At 39.2% G+C, this 22,379-nt stretch overlaps 1 protein-coding gene across 1 annotated transcript in view; it reads left to right on the forward strand.

Moving 5' to 3' along the window:
- The first annotated feature begins 529 nt into the window (after positions 1 to 529).
- Positions 530 to 22,379, forward strand: part of EDNRA (endothelin receptor type A) — a 30,482-nt gene continuing 8,632 nt past the window's right edge. The window contains exons 1-4 of the mRNA XM_048304270.1: positions 530 to 738; positions 3,533 to 4,040; positions 15,598 to 15,725; positions 21,174 to 21,372. Of these exons, the coding sequence (XP_048160227.1) occupies positions 3,639 to 4,040; positions 15,598 to 15,725; positions 21,174 to 21,372 (729 nt within the window). The 5' untranslated portion in view covers positions 530 to 738; positions 3,533 to 3,638. The remainder of the gene's footprint in view (positions 739 to 3,532; positions 4,041 to 15,597; positions 15,726 to 21,173; positions 21,373 to 22,379) is intronic.

Below are 22,379 nucleotides of genomic sequence, written 5' to 3' on the forward strand. Positions count from 1 at the left end.
CTTCTCACTTTTTCTGCACAAATTTTTTTGCACCTCTGTCTTGACAGAAGAACAGTAATAGAAAACACGGGAATGACAGAAAATGCCACACTCTTATTATCCTTGTAAATGCAACTAAGATGCATCAGCAAGGTGTGTCCTGGATGGATCAAAGAGACTTTAACTCAGGAGCAGTTTCCATTTACTGATCCAGCATGTTTGAAACTCTCACACATAGAGTTTTACTGATTGTCTCAGAGATTCTGATCCTGGCCCACCCTAGGGCAAATGCAAAGCAAGAGCGGTTTATTTAATCAGATTTCCCCGTTTTGCTCATGGCCCCTCTGCCGTCTGGTGGGATCAGATACAGACCCTTCCTGAGAATCCTGCGTGCCGTCAGCAGGCAGCTGCAGCAGTGGGTTTAGATCAGTCCAGCAAAGCAGCTGTGCTCAGTTTCAGCGAGGAAAGAGTTAAAGAGCTCCGTGTTCCCCTGTGCCCGGGAGGCAGCCTTTGTGTTTAACATTGGCAGGGGCTCAGTTCGGGCTGGAGGTTTGTTTTAATTGGGGGAGGGGGCAGAGGAGAGGGGACGCTCCGACTTCTTCAGTCTGTCTCTTTCGTTCACTGATTTAGCGGAGGTGGAGATTTTCAATTCCACCCAGTCAGACGCAGGCAGGAGGATCTGGTAAGACTATCCCAGGAAAAGCCACTCAGAGGAAATTCTCCGAGGCGGCGGCGGCGGCAGCAGCCCCAAGCATGAGGGTGAGCCGGGCGGGGAGGCGCGGCGGGGGAAGTGCGCGGGATGCTGCGGGACACCCATCCCGATGCCACCTCGGGAATAGCCCGGCCCGAGCCGCGGGCACCTTCCGCACCGCTGAGAACGCCCCGGAGAGGGATTCGGTGGCGGTGGTGCACCTCTGTGTGCGGGTGTGAGTGTGTGAGAGAGAGAAAGGGAGGAGAACAAGAGACGGGCACAAGGCAGCTTGTGGGAACTGTTACTGCATAAAGTTTAACAGAGCCAGAGGCTCTCTGTGGGCTGCAGGGCAGGCAGCACTGGTTTGCCAATGCACGTGGGAATTGATCCTTTGCTGGTGGTGCAAGGAGCGTGCTTCCTCTCGCCTTGGAGAAGGAGCAGCAGACGGCTTCCCCGGCAGCGCACGCCGGGAACAGCCCAGAGAATCCCCATTGCCGGCGTTGTCCCCTTCAGTGCCTTCCTGCCCTGCTCCGCTTCATTTGCTCCGGTTCGCATCTCGGCTGCCTTACACTGATCAAGCCCTGTTAACGTCGTAGCTCGTCTTTAATACTTGGAACAATTTCATTTCCACTAGTACGGTCTCTTCTTGCGAACCTCGGCATGGGAATTTTTCTGACTTGATACTCCAGGCAAGTCAGGAATTTAGTTCCCTGCATCCGCGGCTGCTTCTGCAGCACTGCAGGAGCACAGGCACAGCACAGGCGGGTGGCTCCCACATTAACAGAGCACCCTCACACCCTCCATGTACCCAGGCTGAGTGTGAAGAAGGACAATCCTAGATTACCTTATCACAGAAAGTTATCAGGGATGCCAGTGTGTTACTCTCACGAGGCAGGTTGCACGTTGTATTCTGTAACAAGATAAATACTTTTAAAGTATGCACAGAGGAATGAAGGGCTGTCAGGAATCTATTTTAAAAGTACCCTTAGAAGTTAGTCTATTAATAACTTTCTAGTTTTGCTTCTTAGGGGGAAGTTTCTTCCGGGAGAGAGAAGAGATGGTAATTGGCAATGCTGTTCCTAGCTCTGCATGCTGGTGGTGTGACTGCCGTGCTACTACCGTGTTTATATGACACATACATCACATTTTCACGTAAAAAGTCACCAAGTAAGGAGGAAACTAATCTAACGACTAAAAGATAGGGCTGTGGGTTCTGTTCATAGCTCCATCACATTTACTTGGGAAAGCCATTTAATAGTGATACACTTCTCCCATTTGTAAATTGCGGAACCATAGTCAGGAAATAATACAAGTATTAATCCTTGCCTGAAAAGAATTACATCAAACATCTCTGTTGTTTCTGGTATCATTTAGTAACCTCTAGTGAAAACACTTACACCATGCTGCTGCTAAGTGCCCTGAGATACCATCATAACCAGCATTTAATTTAATTAAAGAAGGATTTATTATTTAGTACATCAAACTTTGAAATAAAGCCCATGGGAACTGCCAGTTGGTCAGTTCCTGATCTCAAATACAGCAATAAAAGGATTGAAAGGTGGATCCCTGGTCTGTGAGGGACAGCACTCTGCATGCCAGACAGAAATACTCCGGTTAGCATCGCATCTGCTGCTGTTTAGAGGTACACACACACTTCCACAGACCACACACAACAGAAGCCTGCAATAGTAATAAATATTTATACTGTGCCTGCTCCAGAAGTACTATCAGTAAATTTTCTCCTTCCTTCTCTGGTAAATGTCTTGCTATAAACTCTGATTTAATAGCCCCATAGGGAATGAAATTAGGATTAATTTATTTAAAAGGATCCTCCCAAATACTTCAGGCGAGTCCCTGGAAATCAGGAAGTTATAAATACTTTATTTTCTACTCTTCTTTTGTCAACACTGCAGCACTTTGCCTTGTTTTGCAGATATAAGCCATGTTAAAATAAAGAATCTTAAACTAAACCGAGGCTTCAAGAAAATGGACTTAAGTGGCATCCCTGGTTTCACTGGGGGTTTAGCACCTACAACGCAGGTTACACACAGGCACTCCCACTTACTGGGCCAGGATTCTATGATGCTTTCTTCCCTACCTGGAAATGTCATGAGCTGTTGCTTAGAACACTAAGTCAAATGTGTTTTATCTTTAAAAGAGCTTAAATTTTTATTATTAACTTCACTGTGGATAAGTACTCAGCATGAGTTGCAATTACACTTAGGACCAAATCACAAAGTTTGAAGGTTTTTCCTGGCCAGAGGTCTACCCTAGGACTATAAAATCTTCCTCCTAATATTTAGGAATTTTGGATCTGATCCAGATTTTGATTTGAAATAGATGTCTTTTCAGTCTTAATTTGAAATCCAGGTAGTAAGTCAGAGAAAAATAATACAAAGACTAATTGTTGCAATATACCAAAAATACTCAGAAATTTGATGAATTTATTACATGTAGTTTTTAATGCAGTGCTGTTACCTTTCTTTGTTGAAGAGAAAAGAATAACTTCTTATTTTAGCTACAATACCATTCAGCAGTCTCCAAGGCAGGCCGACTTTTCCTGCAAGACTCTATTTTAAAACAGAATTTCATCCACCTTATTTTTTCCATCCCTATACAAATTCTGTCTCAAGCTAAAAGGGTTTTGTGGGATCTTATTTGCATAAACTATCACTTACGTAAGGATTTTTTTGTGTTTGTCTTTTGTCAGACAGGTAATGGGGGTAATGTAGATTTCAGAGCAGCACAGTGAGTATAAACAGGTGTTTATATATATGTGCTTCTAAGTGAGAAACAGGACGTGTTAGACTACCTGTTGTACTGATTATGTGCTTCTTTTTTTTTTTCTTTTTTTGCTTACAGTTTCTCTCTGCAGGTGAAGAAGTGAGAAGTATCTCTTCTGCACTGAAATACTGAAGAAAAAACCCAAACCCTTGTCTCACTGAATTTGCTCGTTGGGGACTTCAGGATGGAAGCCTTGTGTTTAAGGGTTTCCTTACTGCTTCTGGTCCCTGGATTTGTCCTCAGTGACAGCTCTGACAGAGACGTTGCCAATCGGAGTGACTCGGGAAACCCCCTTTCCACCTTCTCAGGGATGGAATCCAGCATTCTCCTCACCACCACGCAGCCCCCGGTGTCCAACCAAACTGTCAAATGCTCCCAGCAGACTAAGATTGCTGAAACTTTTAAGTACATTAACACCGTGGTATCCTGTGCTATTTTCATCGTCGGGATGGTTGGGAATGCGACTCTGCTCAGGATCATTTACCAGAACAAGTGTATGAGGAATGGCCCGAATGCACTGATAGCCAGCCTGGCACTGGGAGACCTTATCTATATTGTCATTGATATCCCCATCATCGTGTACAAGGTAGGATACCATGATCCATTCTAACTGCGGTTCCTTAGGGGTTCGCTGGCTCTCCTCTGTGCTTCCTCCTCTATTTAGTGGGTTTTTGTCAATGAATAGTGCACTTAAGGAAACAATACAACTCCTTTCTGTTCTGCAACAAAAACCTTGCTCTCAGGTCTCACCTCCATCAAGAAAAAGTGTATCTCCCATTAAAGATGATGTAGCTCATAGCTCTTAACCAAAGTGTGGCCTTGGGCATTTCATTTCACAGGAGCTCTTCATTTCTCATAGCTGCTATAGCTAGCAAAAGAATTTATGAGGGAAGAACTTTTTATAAACTGTTCTCCTCCTTGATGGACTAGTTGCTATTTTTATATTATCCAATCCTTACTTCATATTTGTACAGAAAATACTCCCTGTGATACGCAGGCTTCGTATTATGGCTTTGCAGGGAGACTTTATGTCAGTTAAGATGAGCCTTAAGGTTTTCATTTAATATTCATTAATAGCAGAGTCTCAAAATTATTCCAATTATATCACAGACCATTTCTGAAATATTAAATTTCATCTGGTTTTGTCAAAGTGTGAAAAGGCTCATCATCAACTCTTTTATCTGGTATAAAGTTATCCTGTCCTGGTGTTTTATTTGAACAAAGCCATAAAGCAATGCTTTTTCTAATGCAATTTATATTTACTAATATAATTCAAGCCAGAACACGATTGAATGAGCAGAACTGAGCTTTTTTAAAATATATTTCATTGATATTAACTTATCTGAGAAAATAATCAAATAATTTTGTAATCTTGTATCTCACTCTTTATGGATGGTACACAGGTGCATAGCTGATAGGATATTTCACTTCTTTCTTTTCTCAGCAGAAACATGAAGTGTTTCTGTTAGTAAATAAAAGTTTAAGTCATATAATTAAGAACAAATGTTCTTCACTATTTCAGCCCTTAAAGATTCCAAAGACTTTTATTTACATGTGTTTTAAATGAAACATTTTAATGCATGGTTTTATATTAACTAGTGCCCTGTGGTTTCAATTTGGATTTTAAAATAAAAGAAACAGTGATTTTAAAAGATGCATTTTGCATTTATATAACATTGGCATCATAACTGCTTAATAATACAGGTGTTCATCGGACAAGATCATAAAGTTTGAATTAATTAATGGATTTAAATTATCTCTGTGTGCATAGATTACATTTGTACAGAGGCATATTTTCTATGGTGAAATGCAGCACCTGGTTCTGATCTTCCAGTTGTAAAAATTACAGATAAGTCTTTTAACTTTATCTGGTTTTAATATAATATGAATTTGACACTAGGATGACTGTAAATAATTATGGATGTGATTTAATGGAAATTCTAGTTCACACTTTTCAATACTCCACCTGGAAAATTAAGCTGGCAACTTGTTGATAAGATATCTGTATTTTGGATTAACGAGTTGGTGAGAAAGATCAGCTTCTGCCTGATTTGGGATTCACCTGTCTTCCATAGCTGGGTAAATGCCTAATGGGACATAGGACTGGGGTTCTTAGCTGGACTCAGAGCCTGCACAAGGCCAGGCTGGATGGGGCTCCGAGCAGCCTGGTCCAGTGGAAGGTGTCCCTGTCCATGGCTGGGGGTTGGAACTGGATGATCTTTAAGGTCCCTTTCAACCCAAACCATTCTGTGATTCTATGACTGCACCTCCCATGATATATTAGTGTCCTCCCTGGTAAATTACCCTTGTGTCTTTATGGATAATTGCTAAGCCAGCATTCTCACTTCTCATGGTATGTCTGATAGTAAATTTTAAGGAAAAATGGCATGAGTTCTTTTCAGAGCCAAGTTTTAGAAAAAACAAGCATTTTTATTACACAATTTTTTCTAACCTTTCAAGGGCTCTGCTGCTTTTCACAAAGAGGAATGAAAATTTGGAATTAATTTTGCCTTTCAGAATTGCCTTTTGATGGTCTTCTGAAAATTCTTTAGAAGCTTAGTTGAAAGAAACAAACAATATTTTTTATATTCTCTTTATTATTTTGCAATACATTTTTGTCTATTAATTTTCTGTTGCTTCTCTGGAATTCCATAGGCTCACTTGTCTTGCTCTATCTTATATGATGAGCTGAAATATGCTTCTGATTAGCTCTGTACAAATGGAATTTCCTTAGCCTATATGAGAAATTATTTCTGTGCTGCAGAGAAGTGTTGGATAAATAAATGCTATGAACAAAACTGCAGCCCCTTGACATCAATGTCTGCCAATTTCCACATATAAGAAGGCAGAATTAAAATCACCTTTAAAGCTTAATTCTAACTTTTAGCTATTTTTCAGTGATTTAACTTTCAAAATAAATTACTTATAAATTACCATATACAAACACCTTTTTGTCTAAGGTTAGCTGCATGTATTGTGAAGCATTTATAACATTTTTAAGGGAGCCCTAGTACTTCTGATAAGAAATGCAATTACTATTTATAGAGCATTTTTCATATGAACCATTCAGTAATGCTTACATTAGGAGTTGGGTTTAAAGTTTGCTAAATAAATGCCATTCCTATTTGTACCACTAGGGATCCTAAAATCGGCGTCATCTTTCAGCTCCTCTTGTTGAGTAACAGTACGAAGGGTGGCCACTGGAAATATCACGATTGGATAATGGAAGTGATAGGCTTTTAAGGAAAAACAATTGAAGTGTTTTTATTTTTGTTTTAAAGTAATTTGTACACTTCTGAACTTTATTTTAAAAGATTCTTTTAGTTTCAGAGTCAGCCTCATGTTGAACATATATTAGTATCCTCTATAACAAGTGGTGTCAAACACTTAATACCTTTTTGGTCAGATCTTCATTTTTAGGACAAAACAGGTCTGAAGACAGAATTAGAGTAAACAAGAATTCAGCTGCATATTAAAATAACAAACAGTACAGTGTTAAGATGGCCACATTGTATAGAACAAAATGTGTAATACTGAGTAATTAAAACTGAGTATTAGAAATAGTTATAACCACCTTCCTGAAACATAATGTAGCCTTAACTATTTTAAAACTACTTTCAAAAGAGAAGTACATAATGCTACTGATACTCAAATCCATTTTACAAATCCTTAGAAAGACACAGCTATAAAATTATAGTAACTGGCAGTGGAAGATCCCAGAAGAATTTACTTCTTCATTCTATTATGCATTTACACAATTAACAAAGATATGATGCTGGAAAATAAGTAATTATGTAATTTATGTCAACTAAAGATGTGGTCACAGATGTTTGACATTTTTAACCTTTCCTTGTGGTACAGTAGGCTCAAAACCTCACCCATTACTTTCTCCAGTTACTGTAATTATATAGTGGGTTCCCCTTATTGTTAAGTGGATTGAGATGTGTATAATATTCACTGTCCTTTGAAGATATTCTGCATGTATTAAAGCTCCATTACATTTAATTACCACAATATATCCACTTGAAGTATCAAATCAGTATTAAAAATCTTAATAAATTGAGTTTTACAGGAAGGGTGACAGTTATAAATCCAACCTTAATAGACCAAACTGGGACAATTTAATTTTCAATCACATTTTTATACCACTAGCACCCAAATAGTTTCCTCTTTTCCCAAAATACACCCATCTCAGCCATTCAAGATGTCAAAGCATAAAGCCCCGTAAGAATCAGTAAGAATTATTTCTCTGCAGAGGAAAGAAGACCAGAAAATAAAAGTTTTATATTTTATGCTGCTGTAGAGGTAGGGTTAAGGTACTGAAGAAGAGACAGGTTCCTCTTCTTGTATCAGGTGGTATTAGCACCTTACTGAAAGCTGCTGATCACCTGCATTACTCATCACCACCATGTGCATTTTTTAGCAAATACATTCAGATGCAATGCAAGAAAACTTCTTTAGAGGGCTGCTTTCCATAAAGGCACTACACTGTTTCCTAAGGCTGTGCAAAGGCAGCAGCAGAATATTCATAGCACCACTGCTGCCTTGGCTGCTCTGAGCTCTGGCAAACCCTCATGGCTGTTCCCGCTGCTGCTCTCATGGCTAAAGTTTAGCAGAGCAACAGGAACAACAACAGGTACTCAACCACAGACATTGCTGTCCACTGCTCTTTCCTGAGCTTGTGGAGCTTGGAGCACTCTAGACCAAGGCTCTCACCTTTACAATGGCAAAATTCAGTTTTAACTGTTACTGGGAAGTCCCAAGCTGTCTCTGCTTCCAGTTTCATGCACTTTAGAGAAGAACATATAAATTTCTTGGGAACTGGCCTACATAAGACTGACATAAACTACATTGCCTTAGATCAGAGTATGCTTAACTCCTTAAACCATTAGTTTATAAAGTAGATGAAGCAAATTAGGCAGCTTTTCACCTGTTTCTTTAATAACATTTTCCTAATTATTTTACTAGTACAAAGTGGAAGACATCTACCCAGGAAAAAAGCAAGTGTTCACTGCTCAGACAGCTCAAGATGTTTCCTTGAGTGAAACAGGGGGATTTTTGGTTAGTTAATTGGTATTCATTCTTACTTTAGTTGCAACAGCATCTAAATCTGAGTAGTCCACCTAGAACATTAAAAATCTAAATATGGAAAGTAGCTAACAGCAAGCAAACATGTTCATCCGTTTTGTCTTCAGTAAAGGAAGACTCAGCTAAGGCATTTCTAGTCATGGACATTTTCTAACATCAGAGCATGTGCATAAGTGTCAGAGCAATCCCTTCTGAATCAAAAATTATTTGGCATATCTGAACACCTTCACCAACAGGATTAATATTATAGCTACACAGGAATGATAATCAACCACATTGGCACTGATCTTGTAGCTGATAGAGCAAGTGGCATCTGTAGCAGTTATAGTTTTGTGACAAAGAAGTATAAAGCCAAGCCAAGAGCACACAAAAAGTTAAGGGCACTCAGAAAAGAAACCTTTCTTTAAAAGCAGAATTTTTCATATGTATAGTACGTATTTCTCAATGAAGTACCAACATAAGTAGGAAATTCTGAGGCCTCAACAACTGCATTCTGGCTTTCATTGAATTCTTATCAGGGTTTCAAAGAAGCAATGAATGGGCAGCCCAGTGTGATGCAGAAATCCATAGAACCTGCTTCAAGCAGGACCTATTATTTGGGTGTATGTCTCTATGTAGTGACCAAACATAGCGGAAATCCAGAGGTAGCACAGGAATTGATCACTGAGTCCTGAAGGCAGAAGCTTCCCAAAATGGAGCAGGGAAAAGAAATCCATCAGGAATCTGTTCTATTTACAAACTGTAGCTTCCTAGTACAGTGTGTTTAATGTGCACACCAGGGCAGCAGTCAAGGAAGAGATTTTATATTCTAGGTCTTAGTTCAAGATGCACTCTGCCTTTAACTCATGGCTGTGTTTTGGGGGTGGGACGTATGTTCTTACCAATGCACAGCTCCTCCCTCATCTTCAGCTCCTCATCTCATGCCTGCCTCTCTGCTCTGTGGATTTTAAACAGTATACAGTACTTAGAGATTCTAGGCTTGAGAGAATATTTTAGTATGTTTGCTGTCTTTATTTCTCAACCATCTGAACTCTACAGATAACCAGGAATTGTTTTGATTGCGCATATCCAGGGTTTACCAGTTCTGCAGTAACTTCTTAGAAATCCTGTCACTCTTTTTAGCAACACACAAAAGAAAACACAGCTGGAAGAATAACAAAGGCAATATTATGCCGAGGGATTGAAAAAAATTCCTTTCAGCAAATCACCATGCACATAAGCACACCTTGCAGCTCATTTCCCTGAAGAAGGGCAGCCCAGCTTGAGAAACAGTTTACCTAGAAGGATGGGAAGATATCCAACACCACGGAAAGTAATCCTGCTTTGTAAACAGCAAAAATACCACAGGGGAGATGCCTAGAGTCTTTAGGAATGCCTTACTGCTAAGCAGATTTTTGTAATAAATATAAGCATTTTAACAAGAACCTAAAACGTAGGATGTTTTTCCAGTTAGTTGAGACAGAATGTTCTGCTGCAAAACCAGGGCATTTGTTTCCTTACTTTTCAGGATCTCTTGAAGTAGAATTTATTTTCCCTTGTGTAAAAACCATACATTCTCTTCCACAGCTGCCTAAGCAGGAGAAAAACATTCAGTGAATGGCATGAGACCCTCTGCTACCTTCACCTTTACTCAGCTGGGCTAAGATGAGCAAAATAGCAGAAAAGGCTTTGGTAGGGCAATTCAGAGAAAAAAATGCCTTTGATGGTTCTCATGCATTCCCACACAACCTTTCTTCCTTCTAGGAAGAAAACCAGTCAGTCTTTTTTTACCCACCCAAAGTGGAAAAAAGACAGTTCTTGGTTGTAGCAAAATCAGGAATGTATTTCCTGCAAAGAAAAGCTGAAGAGATATAGCGTGTTTTCTCTACCATGCCAGGGTTGTGAACCTAAGTGTAAGGAAATAAACAAATGATCCCAAAGCTGGCAGAAGCTTGAACTATCATCTCACCATAATGTACTGGTCTTATGCCCTGCATTATAAAGGCTACCCTCATTCTTTGTTTTCCTCTACTCTTTGCTTTCCTCTAGTCACCATTCCTTTCAAAATCTGAGGTTTTTCACGTCAGCAGTGGGAAGGAATATTTAGAGACAGGCTGTGTTCCATCTCCACCCTTACAGCTTTCCCTCTTTCTTGCTAAGTGGTGGAGCACAGCTGAGTTGTGAAGCAAGAAATGGATGAGCTTTGTCCAGTAATGCAAATCTCTCCTGGATATATGGGTTGCAGGAAGAAGGGAAAGGTGAATTCTTATCCTGTGACACTTCATGGGGACAGAAGGGTCCTGTTTGAGTCACCACAACCAAAAAACACTGCAGAGGACTCAATACATCCTTATTTCTAACTAAGCAGTCTTACAGATCAGAGGTAGGTGAGACACTTCAGTCAGAATCATCATCTTTTGTCACTTAATGCACTCAACTCGGTGGTATAGAATTTAGACACTTCTGTGCTCAGACAGATATCACCTGGATTCCACCCAAATCACCAGGTACATGTCTGGCCCATGCCTTGAAGCAGACAAGGGCATATATAATTGTAGAACACAACTTAAGACAGAGCTTTATCAAGACAGCTCAGTATCTTCTAGAGGAAGCTAGCCTTAAAAAAAAAAAAAAAAAAAAAAAAAAAAAAAAAAAAATATATATATATATATATATATATATATATATATATATGTATGTATATAAAAACCCCAGCAAAAACAGATGTGCTGCTCTAACAAAACCAGAAGAATTTCCCTTGTCTTTCATTCTGGGCCATGTGGCAAGGAAAGAAAATCATCCCAGACTACACTGGTTTTGTAACTCCTGCTCCCCTGTTAGGAGATGATGGTCACTTGTACAACTGGATCTTATCTATACGGATGAAATCTGCTGGCTTGGTCCCTTCTGCCATTACTGCACAAGTGTAACTTAAGTCACAGAACAAAGGAAGTATTTCTATTGTTCCTGACGATGGAACTTCCAGGGATGAAGCTGACTTCCAGGGTTGTGCCAGAGTTGTTCCAGGAGTATCATGGAACATGAAACCCAGGAGAGTATCCTGTATGAGGGCAGCATGAGGGGCAAGCACTATGTGTATGGAACATAGTTCAGTTTCTGGGAAGCAGACCTTGAGTGTCCAACAATGGTCCCAAGTGGATATAGGAAGAGAAGTCTCCAGAGCACTAGAATGACATCAGAGCAGGAAAGGGCAGGTATGAAGCTTTTTCTTCCATCCTCAATGCCACATGGCAGAGAGAGGGGACCTCCTGACATGCACTCGATGAGCCAAAGGAGTTTTAATAGAGCAGCTCAGAGCCAGTTCATATCCAGCGCCCAACCAAGTCCATCTCTTCTGGGCTGAGCTCCAGGGCCATCATCTGCCTGCAAACACACAGTATCAGCCTGGCACGAGATAAACACTGTGGGTACACATGAGCATACTCTGGCAAACACTCATGTGGTAGGGTTACAACAGTCTCTCTTCCAGACTATATATAAATTGCCTGGGATGCACAGTGGGACTTGATGTTTTGTACATCAGCTACCATACTGAGGGGGGTTAGAAAATAGCAGCAGCAGCAGAATAAAATCAACGAAGTGACATTTAAAAATCACTGCAAAGGAATGTTCTCAGTGCTGATGTCTTGTTTGTCTCCAGCTGCAGCTCAGGGCAGAGAGGCCATATAAAGCAGCACAGAAGGGAGGATGCTCAAGGAAGCTGTGGTTGTCTGGTCACTTTGCGGAGTTTTTAAAGACCAATCTTGATTTCTGATTTCAGTGCAAAAGTACATGTTGACTACACTCTTTTCTCAGGAATTGCGCCACAGTATGAAATACTCCCAAGTTGCAAACAGAACAAGGGGAAAACTGTGTTACTTTTGCCACATGTCTTATTTTGAAACCTCAGAGGTTTTGTAAGTGGGTTTGCAAAAGCACAATCCACTTCAACAGCTCATGGAGCACTGGAACACAAGTAGGAGTAATCAGTCTGATTTCTTCTATCCTAGAGCCTTGAGAGAAAGTGCAATTTGCTAGAATTTTATAATCATTTTGTTTGGACATTAAAATATGCAAAAGCACTCAAAGAGCAAAGCCAGTAGTTCCAGTTCTTGTATTGCACGTAAGTAAATCACGATTAATTAAATTAAACTCCTGGGCTCATTTTTTAATACAAAATAAATGTGTTATTTCCCTCTGAAATTTCCATACCATGCTAGGGCAGAACAGAGGGAAATGGACTTGTTTTGATGCAAAAATTACTAAAAACAAAGACAGGATGAGATTTGCTGACTAAAAATATCTACAGAAGAGAAAACATGGCACCTGATCCAAGGGGAAGTAATGAATGCATGGCTGATGTGGAGTGATAATGGAGTACACCCACAGAAATGATTGCAAAGTGAATCTTGAAATCAAAAAACCTTAATTCTGGTCCCAGGGATTCTGATTAAAACTCACTTGAAAAGAATGTCTAATGATTTGGTACTCATATTACTTCAATTATTGGAAAGTGTAAGAAACAAAAGGAATAAAATACTTTTAATCTCAAAAAAGGAGAGCTTCCTGGGGTGTGAGGTTGAAGCGTACATGCTGGAAGCATGATAAAGCTTCCTCGTGAGGCATAATGAGTTAGTGAACCTTTTTCAAGTACAACACTTTTCTTTTTGAAGCTAATATTTGCCTTGTAGTAACAGAGTTTCACAGCCACTACAAAGTGCTCGTTCGTTTCTGTTGCTGGGTGTAGCTACAGCCACAGTCAGGGCCCTGAAATGAATAGGTGGCTTTCAGTTGCCTTTTAAAGTGTGATCTGTAATGATAAATGGGTTTTGGGGCTCTAGTTGGCACAGGGGATTGACAGAAGCCTGCTAGAGCTGCTTTTCCGTGGCAGTGCCATTTATAATTTAGCCTTCCCAGCCTGAGAACAACTCTGATTTTACCCAAACCCAGCCAAGAGTTCGGAGCTGAAATTCCATGTGACCACACATGGTTGAATTACTATGGATTCTGATCATCCCTTCTTTTTTCAACACTTTTTTTCTGATAAAAATTAAAACCTCATATGAGAGTTCTAGGCAAAAGGTAGAAAGATGTTCTGCAAACATTTGTTACACTACTGCAAACCTATCTGGAAAACAATTCTGCTGGAGAATTTCAATGTATTTCATTCAGTCTATAAATACAGATAAAATCAGAGGAGTTAATCAAGAGCTTGCAGATACAAACTTATCACCTTTGCTACTGAAGGTACTGGCTAGAGTTAAATCACCAATCCAAGCAATCCAATCCCTAGCCTTCTGGCAAAAGGGGGATTTGCCTTCATCAAATGTGACTGCCCTAAACTGGGACACCATAGCAAAGGTACTTGCACACATAAGTTAGACCCATAATTTTAACACCCAGCTGGCTGAAAGCTGTGAGTTGCTAAAATCTGTCCTAAAATACAAGTAATCAAATGACAATATTAATATAGTCCTAGAGAGACACAGGCAATGTGGAGTGTGTAGCTGCTTTCAGCATTTTTGAGGTATCATGTGGGGGACAAAATCACAAGTAATTCAGCATTGTGATGAGTGGCTATAAAACAGAGGGGGTGCAAAAAATCCCCAGCAGGACTATGAGGAGATGATGAATTCCTACTCATCTAGAATTTTGTGATAAATGTCCATAATCTACAGCAAAGTTCTCTGAAAAACTCATGCTATGAAAAACCAGAAAGGCAACACCTACCTTAATTGAGATAAAGACAGATGTGAATTTGAACTTCCCACAGTTCATACTTGTATTGCTAAAGGTAGTGATTACTAGCATGCTTCATTTTAACACTAATTTAAATAGAAATAAAATGTTTACTTTGAATACTGCAGTCGTGAGATACAACCAGAATTTGTTTTTCTAATTCGACAGCTAGAATACACCCACTTTTACCAGTTAAGTGTGTTCCAGGACCTAAGCTTCTACTGAAGAATATTTCTAGTCCTTGTGGTTGCAAGGCTACCTCTCAAAACATGAACATCCTACCTCTGAGAAAGTCTCAGCAGCAGACTTAGAGAAGAAGATGAACAAAATGGTAGTGCAAGAGTGAGAAGGTTTAGTGACTTTGTTTTTCAACAGAACTGTTCATGATGGCTGAAATATCCCTTACTTGAGTTAAAATAGCTAAGTTAGGGCTCAGTACTTTGTATGGACTCAGTAATTTTTCATTTTTTACACTTACTTACATTGAATATAATCTATCATTTTACTGTCAGCCCAAGTAAAGGGAGATCTGTGACTCTGCAGCCAGTTGTAGATTTGAGTATTCTGAATAATTTTGTGTCCTGCATTTTGTATGTGTACTTGCTATCAAAGCTCAGTTCAAAGACAAAGCTTTAACAGTATAGCTAGAAATATTACTATTTATATGCTAATTCTTCACAACTGTGCACATGAATCACTGTACTAATATTTGTTATGGAAATGCCTCCTTGGAAATGCTACTCAAAACCTCAGTCACTCACATCTTTCCAATGGATGCCTTTCTGCTGCCTTGAAGCACAGCCCACGTTTGCATGCTTGTCCTTTAAAATGTAATATGGAACAAATTATGTATGCACAGTGTTTTCTTCACACTCCTCAGAGTCTGGCACTGAATATTGCCATGAGTTACACAATGGTACATTTACGATGACAAGAATCTACTTGCGTGCCACATCAGAACTTGGCTCTGAGGTATTTCATTGTGAACCCTGAGTTATGTTTTGACTGCCTGGTTCTGGGACATGGCAATGGCAACCATTTATGACAGGCTTGAGTTAGATTTTCATTATTCAGTACTGCTGTCAGATTCACAGTAATTAAAAAAAAAACCTCTTAACAATGCAAATTACTATTGCAACAGCACATGGTCAACATTTAAGTGCAAACTTTCAACTTCTGTGCTTCCATGGTAGCAGTTACTTCCCAGATTCACGTAATGTTAAGCATACACTTTAGGTATGGAGAATTCAAGGTTACAGTGGCTGTGTCTAAGACATTGTGATGTACTTGTTGGGTTACTGTTTAAATATTCTGATTATTTTGTATCTTCTCTTTAGCTCCTTGCTCAGAACTGGCCTTTTGGAAATACAGAATTTGGACAGTTTCTTTGCAAATTCCTTCCCTTCATCCAGAAGGCATCAGTGGGAATCACAGTCCTTAACCTGTGTGCCCTTAGTGTGGACAGGTATAGTATGTTTTAGTCTTTTGACATTGTTCTTGCACGTGCAGTTTTCCTAAATCTGTGAGCACTCAGCATGGTCTTCTTAACAGGCAGATTACAATATAGATATAATTAAATTCTGTTCTTTTATATTCTGGCTATCACCAAGCACCACATTTGTGGCTCAAAGTATAATATTAAGTCCTTGGACTAACGAACTTTACATATTTTTTAAAGGTATTTAAAAGCTCTAGTAAAGCATTATTTCAACTTCCTTTACCAGACAAAAATTTATTGGGATTTGACTTAGTATTCAAACTTCCTTCTTTCATACGAACTCGTGTTTGTTTTGTATTTGAACAAGATCGTAATCTTTAGCCTTAAAAATTCGTTTTTTAACTCACTGCCTATGGACAATAAACAAGGTTTTATTTTGATAACTTTTAAAACTAACAGAGCTTTACTGAAAAACACTGGAAGTTGGAAACTTGCTTTGATAGTTTGAAAATTAATGCCTCTGCTATTTTTCCTTCATACATAAAATGCAATAGCAGATGAACACTTGAATTCTGTAAAAGTTGGTTTTATGTCTTGAGTTACTTGATCGTGTTCTACTCCAAAATATGAGTACCTCTGATATACAGAAAATACTACTAAATAAAATGCACTATGTGTATTAGTACAGGGATGCAAAGAAGCTTTAAAATTAATCTTGGTTTGGCTTTACTGAAGAAGCTAATGTACAAGCTTTGCAGTGGATAAGTCACTTAGTAGTATCCATACCTGAAATACAGCTTCTTACTGCATTAGTTCCTTACCTCATTAGCCAATGCCAGAAACAAACAAAAAAATGTAATACAGGCAACTGTTCTACTTCCATGTTTTGAGTCTGAGAACTACAAAAAGAATTCCATTTCTCAAACAATATCTGCCCACCACTAAATAAAATCCCATGAACTACTCTAAGGAATAAATCATAGATCAAGCACATGAAACAGACAGTTTGTTAGATAACTCCTGACAACTGCAGTTTCACTAGATGAAGTTCCACTGTTATATACATTTTTATAAATTGGAAGTAACTCAGCTGAAGCTACCTTTTTGCAGATGCATGCACATTTTTACAAGGACTGATTTGCTAATCCTCACAACAACCAAATGTTGTTTCCATTTGAGTATAAAATCTTGTATGGGATCAGACTCAGACTATTTAATTTCCTCCCCTAGCTTGGACACTTTGCTGAGGACATACTCTTCATCATCTGGTGCTACTCTAGTAAGTGGCTGCAGAGGATGAGTGTTAGAAAACTGATGTATAGAGCCAGATTCTGATATTGGCTAACAAGAACCGAATCTAGGTTCAATCACCATGAAAGCTCCAGGCTGGGCACTGGAAGCTGCATTTTCACATTAATACAAAATTCCACATCAGCTAATGGTTGCTTTTTAGAATGGAAAATGAGTAAATATGAAATAGTGTGCTGTCACAGCTGGACTGTTTCTGGTCTATAGGCGAGTTAACTCTTGCTTAAAAAAGCTCCTGAAAACTATCTTGTTTATGACTATTTTGGGTGTCTATATATTGCATTCTATGACACAGAAAAAGAGGGAGTCAATTGTTACAGTGAACCCAGAAACTTTACCCATAGTTTTGGTCACTGTAGACTCTCTGTCCCTGTTGCAGACTACAGCCTTAATTTAGAGCAGGATTTTTTTTTTTTTTTTTTGCTATCAGGATGGTTCCCTGTGCTAACTACATTCTATTGTGAAACTCCCCTCATTACTACTGCCCTCGAGTGACTTGCCCTGACAGTGTACTAAGGTTTAACTGTGCGTGCCCAAGGAGAACAATGGCCACTCACATGTGGAGAGGGTTTTAAGAGGCTGACAGAAACCCAGCCATTCACCCTTCCGAGGAAGCTCACATTTGCCTCAGATGCCCCTCAGGCATTTTTAAACTCTAGGTCACGATGGTGACGATAGTGTGACTCTTTTGCAAAACAGTCCCTGAGTGTGACTAAGAGGAAAGATATTGCCCTGCCTGAGTTTTTACTCTCGCTTACGTCTTGGCCATAATGATATTGATTAAGAAAAGGGTTGAAGAAGAAAAGTGAAGATATGGATCTCATTTCATGTGTACACACCCTCTTCTTGCCCCCTCTGCATAGCATAATGCATAGAACACTAATTCTAAGGTAGATATTTTTATGTGGACCAACTTCCAGTAAGTTTATGAGACAAGTTGAGATTTTGCCACTAAAATAAAACCCTAAGAGCTTCATTGTATTAAGACATTTGCATAAAATGAAGAACAGCTGTGGTCTCTATTAACAAAGCAGAACAGTTCGGTATCATCAACAGCAGGAACAGTTAGAAACTATACTGGCACTCATCTTGACAGTGTGCTTATGTGCTTGATCTTGTCTCTTATGTTTCCTGCATTGCTTTTCACTCTTACAAAGGGCTGATGATACTTGCACAACAGAAACATGTTATATTATGGGGCCATTTGAACATCTAATTTTCCAATGCAGCTAAAAGGAATAGGAAAACAAAAGCACCTACTGATGTTCTCAGATCCAGACAAGATGTCCTTCTGAAATAAATGCTTTAAACATGTTATAACTAGGTAAGAGTGCAAAATAGTTCATCGTATGTATGTATACAAGTTGCCAGCACATACATGAGCAGTCAATAAGGAAAAGGGGAGAGAGAAGAGGAGCCACACCATTAAACAGAGAACAGGAAGTGACCTGGAAAAAAAAGTGAATAGTTTAGACAAGATTGGAGACAAGAGGGAAATAAACTGAAAAAAAGGAAAGTTAGACAAATCTCAACATATTTTAGAGTGAGGAATTAAATGCCATGTATTATGTATGTATTTTATGTCAGCTCCCTGGCAGACATCCTGTGTTTTCCAAGTATGAGGGAAATAAACCCTTCAGTACTTTCTCACTCTTAATTTTGGGAGTTTTGTGGCTAGACAAAGATCCTCTATATTACATAACTCACAGAACACCCACTTGAAAAATTATTACTACTAAAATTATTATTACTACCACTGTTTTTCAAACCACTCTTACAGCAGTGAGTAAAGAGACCAAGTAATTGCAGGTTAATAGGCATTCAGCAAATTCTGATCCAATTACTGAACTTCCTATGTTTTAGCTGAAAATATTCATAAAATTATTCAGCCAATAATTCCTTATTTGAGAGTTATCTGAACTGTAAACTGGAAAAAAAATCAGTAAAATACATACAGGACCCAAATCCTTACTGCTGTGCATAGTGATCCTCTCATGTGCAAAACAGATGTAACTCAAAAGAACAGGTACAAAAATGCAACAAAGGAAATAATTGGATTCACAATTTGCAACACATTGGTTGTCACTTATATAGTTACAGATGTAACACGAAACAAGCTTTACATTTGCTACTTGAAAAATATATACAGTGTACAAGCACCTGTTTGCTAAGAGCATCAGTCAGTCTAGGAGGGGTTAGGAACCTGTGCAGCTGACAGAAATGACTGTAAAATTGCCAGTCTGTAGAAAGTAAACTTTGCACTGATTGTTAAATTTCCAAAGTTCACAAATACGTGACCATTTGCGTGAAAGGTTAAGTTTCTATGAATATTCAACTTTGTGATGAAAGCCAAAATTTGATATTTGGCAAAATGAAATATGACAGGGTGACAAATCATTTAAAATTAATTTTAGATTTTAATATGAATATTTGTGAGAAGATATGATACTGGATATTTCTTTCTTAATTCTCTCAGAATAGTTTTATTTGTTTTGATGGTCTCAGAATTCTGATCTCAGAGACCTTCTCCCCATGAGCAAACCATTGCCTCCCTCCTTTTTCACATTTTTTGAAGATAAGGATGCTTTTAGAAGACATTTTTATTTTTAATTTGCAAGTCCAAGTTGTAGTTTACTTTATTATGCTCGAAGTATTTATACACACATTTCTGTAGAAATGATGCCCTGAGAGCCTGTCTGTAGTACAGCTGTGACTCTGCTGTGCATGACACTGCTGTAGATATCAAGGCAAAGGTTTCCAGTCTGGTTTCTGCAGGAATGATGGCACACCAGGCTCTGACACCTTCCAGTGATATTGGGTAACAATGCTTGCTGAAGTTTTTGTGAGGGGCTTAAGCCTGGATTTGCACTCAGGCATTGTCCTTCCTCTAACACTGAGGCTACAGGGGATGGAACTCCCAAGTCTTCCATCCAGTTAATAAGCACACTTCCAAACTAAAAACAGGGTGTGATACAAGAAATCAGAAGAAATACTTTGTGTGTGAATCCTATATTATTGTATTCATTAAAGGACGACTGAGAAACCTTTTAATAACTAAATTTTCCTGATCTCTGTAGCCTAGGTCCTGTAGCCCTCAACAAATGTTTTTCCCGTCAGAAGCTCTTTATTCCTTCCATCTCAAATATTCAAAATCCAGTATTTCACTTCTTAATCTGACATTTTTTAAAGCAGATGAACTTTCTTGACTTTTTTTCTGCTCAACTAAAGAAGACTATTTCATCAGTGGATGCCATGATGTATACCTGTAGCACTGTAATTCCAAATGGGAAGGTCCTATTATTTTAGGGAAGTAAAATAAGCAGTTCAGAAGCTGTTACATCATTAATGACAAAGAGCTCTCCAGCATGAATTTCAGATTATTACAAGATCAAAAAATAATATTGGTTCTTTCCATTGATTCTGTCTTTACTAAATTGTTGGAAATGCTAAGTCGTTTACTGCAGTTATTGCAGGACAACAGTTACATCTGCTACTGAAATTTTAATTTATGGACTGGATTGCACTCTGTATTCTATGCCTATCAGTCTTCTCTGAATAATTTTACAACCTTCTGACCAGAGCTGATGGAAAGATTGAGGTCTCAAAGCTAATAAATTTCTACAAGCTCCTTGAAAACTGAGAGACAAGTAGAGTAGAAAGAACCTCACAGTTCATTGAACAGTGTAAACAGAACAAATGCATTTTCACTTCATCGAGAGTATTTTCCCAGTCTTTCATTGCCTGGAAGCTGATAGCTTCACTTTGGATAGCACTGCTGAGATGGATGCTTTGTATCTGTTAGAATGGTTGTGTGCCTGTAAGCTTTTTTTCCTCTGTTATATCAGTTATCTAGTGAAAGATACAGTCTGTCCTCACAAACCTTGCCTACTTTAATTAGAAATCATTAGTGCAGTCCACCTAGCAGAATTCCACACAATCCCACACCCAAGCAGAACAGGAGCAGCCGGCTCTCTGCTCTCCACCCCTTGATGTGCCCTGTTATGTCCTAGGTGACTTGACAGCAGGCAGAGGCCTTGGAATAGGCAGAAAAAACAAGTAATACGAGTCTCAGATGTCAGCTTTAGGATCTTACTTGCCATATGACATTGAACCGTGACCTTCTAAGAAGGAAACTGAGGGCTGGAAACGAATGCCTGTCTCTTTCAGGTACAGAGCAGTTGCGTCCTGGAGCCGTGTTCAGGGAATTGGAATCCCGATGATCACTGCTATTGAAATTTTCTCCATCTGGCTTCTGTCCTTCATACTGGCCATCCCAGAAGCAATTGGCTTTGCTGTGGTACCTTTCAGATACAAGGATGCAAGTTATGTTACCTGCATGCTCAAACCTACAAACGATTTCATGTTGGTAAGTAACATCCTGTCTCCTCTTTTTGGAACCCACAGTATATGGGTTAGACAATTAAGATACTGGATGAAAATAGGATTTATTCATGCATTAAACTGCAAAATGTATTCTGATGTGTATTGGTGCAAAGAGGATCTTATGTTCACAGTGACTTGTCTCTGCTTTCAGCCAGAGAGATTAAATGGGGCTTTACAGCATTTTCATTTCTTTGCTACTGAGGAGTCTTACTACAGACATCTGCAATTCAGGCCTGCTTAAAGTACAAACAAGAGATGTATCAGGGTAGCCAGAGCCTTGAAAGGTTTTGTGTTTCAAGGTGCAACACCTTGGAGCTTGTAAATGTCAAAACACGTTTTACCATGATTAGTCATCCTTTTCCATGCAGTAGTGAGCTCTCTTGGCACACAAAGAAAAGGGTGGGGCCATGCTACATGCATTAAAGTCAAATAAAAAATAATCCTGTAGTTTACAAGAAATCATGACTACAAAGCTGACAGACACACACCTCCAGCTAGGTGCTCGTGCAGTGTTAGCTGTCATTAGATACAGCAGCTCAAGAGCAAGAGGAGTGCCTGAGACACACGAGGCTGCTTTGGCACATTTCCTACCCCTCACCCTCTGTGCTCCAGCAGATTAAGAGGTGCCAATACCCACATCAGCTTCTGCAAAGCAGCTCAGGTGAGAAGTCACTACAGAATCAATAAATTACTGCATAGGGGCATAGTGGTTTTCCACCTGGCCTTACAATGAGGAAATGCCTTAATTTTTTAATTTGTGAAGGCCAGGGACCATTCATCCAGTAATGAAAAAGGAAGAGTAATATTCTGATTTGTTGCAGAGAAGGCAGATAGCACCAGATCATAAGTCTTGACAAAGCTCAGCATTTTTTTCTGGACTAGATTTTTTCATAATAGAGTAAGTTTCTCTTTTTTGAATGTCTGGCGCTTCTGCTTTTATTGGACCAGAGCATGCCTTGGCCTAGAATTGGGAAGGATAGGGTAAAGTGG

This window comes from Corvus hawaiiensis, chromosome 5 (genome assembly GCF_020740725.1).
Source record: "Corvus hawaiiensis isolate bCorHaw1 chromosome 5, bCorHaw1.pri.cur, whole genome shotgun sequence".
NCBI lineage: Eukaryota > Metazoa > Chordata > Aves > Passeriformes > Corvidae > Corvus > Corvus hawaiiensis.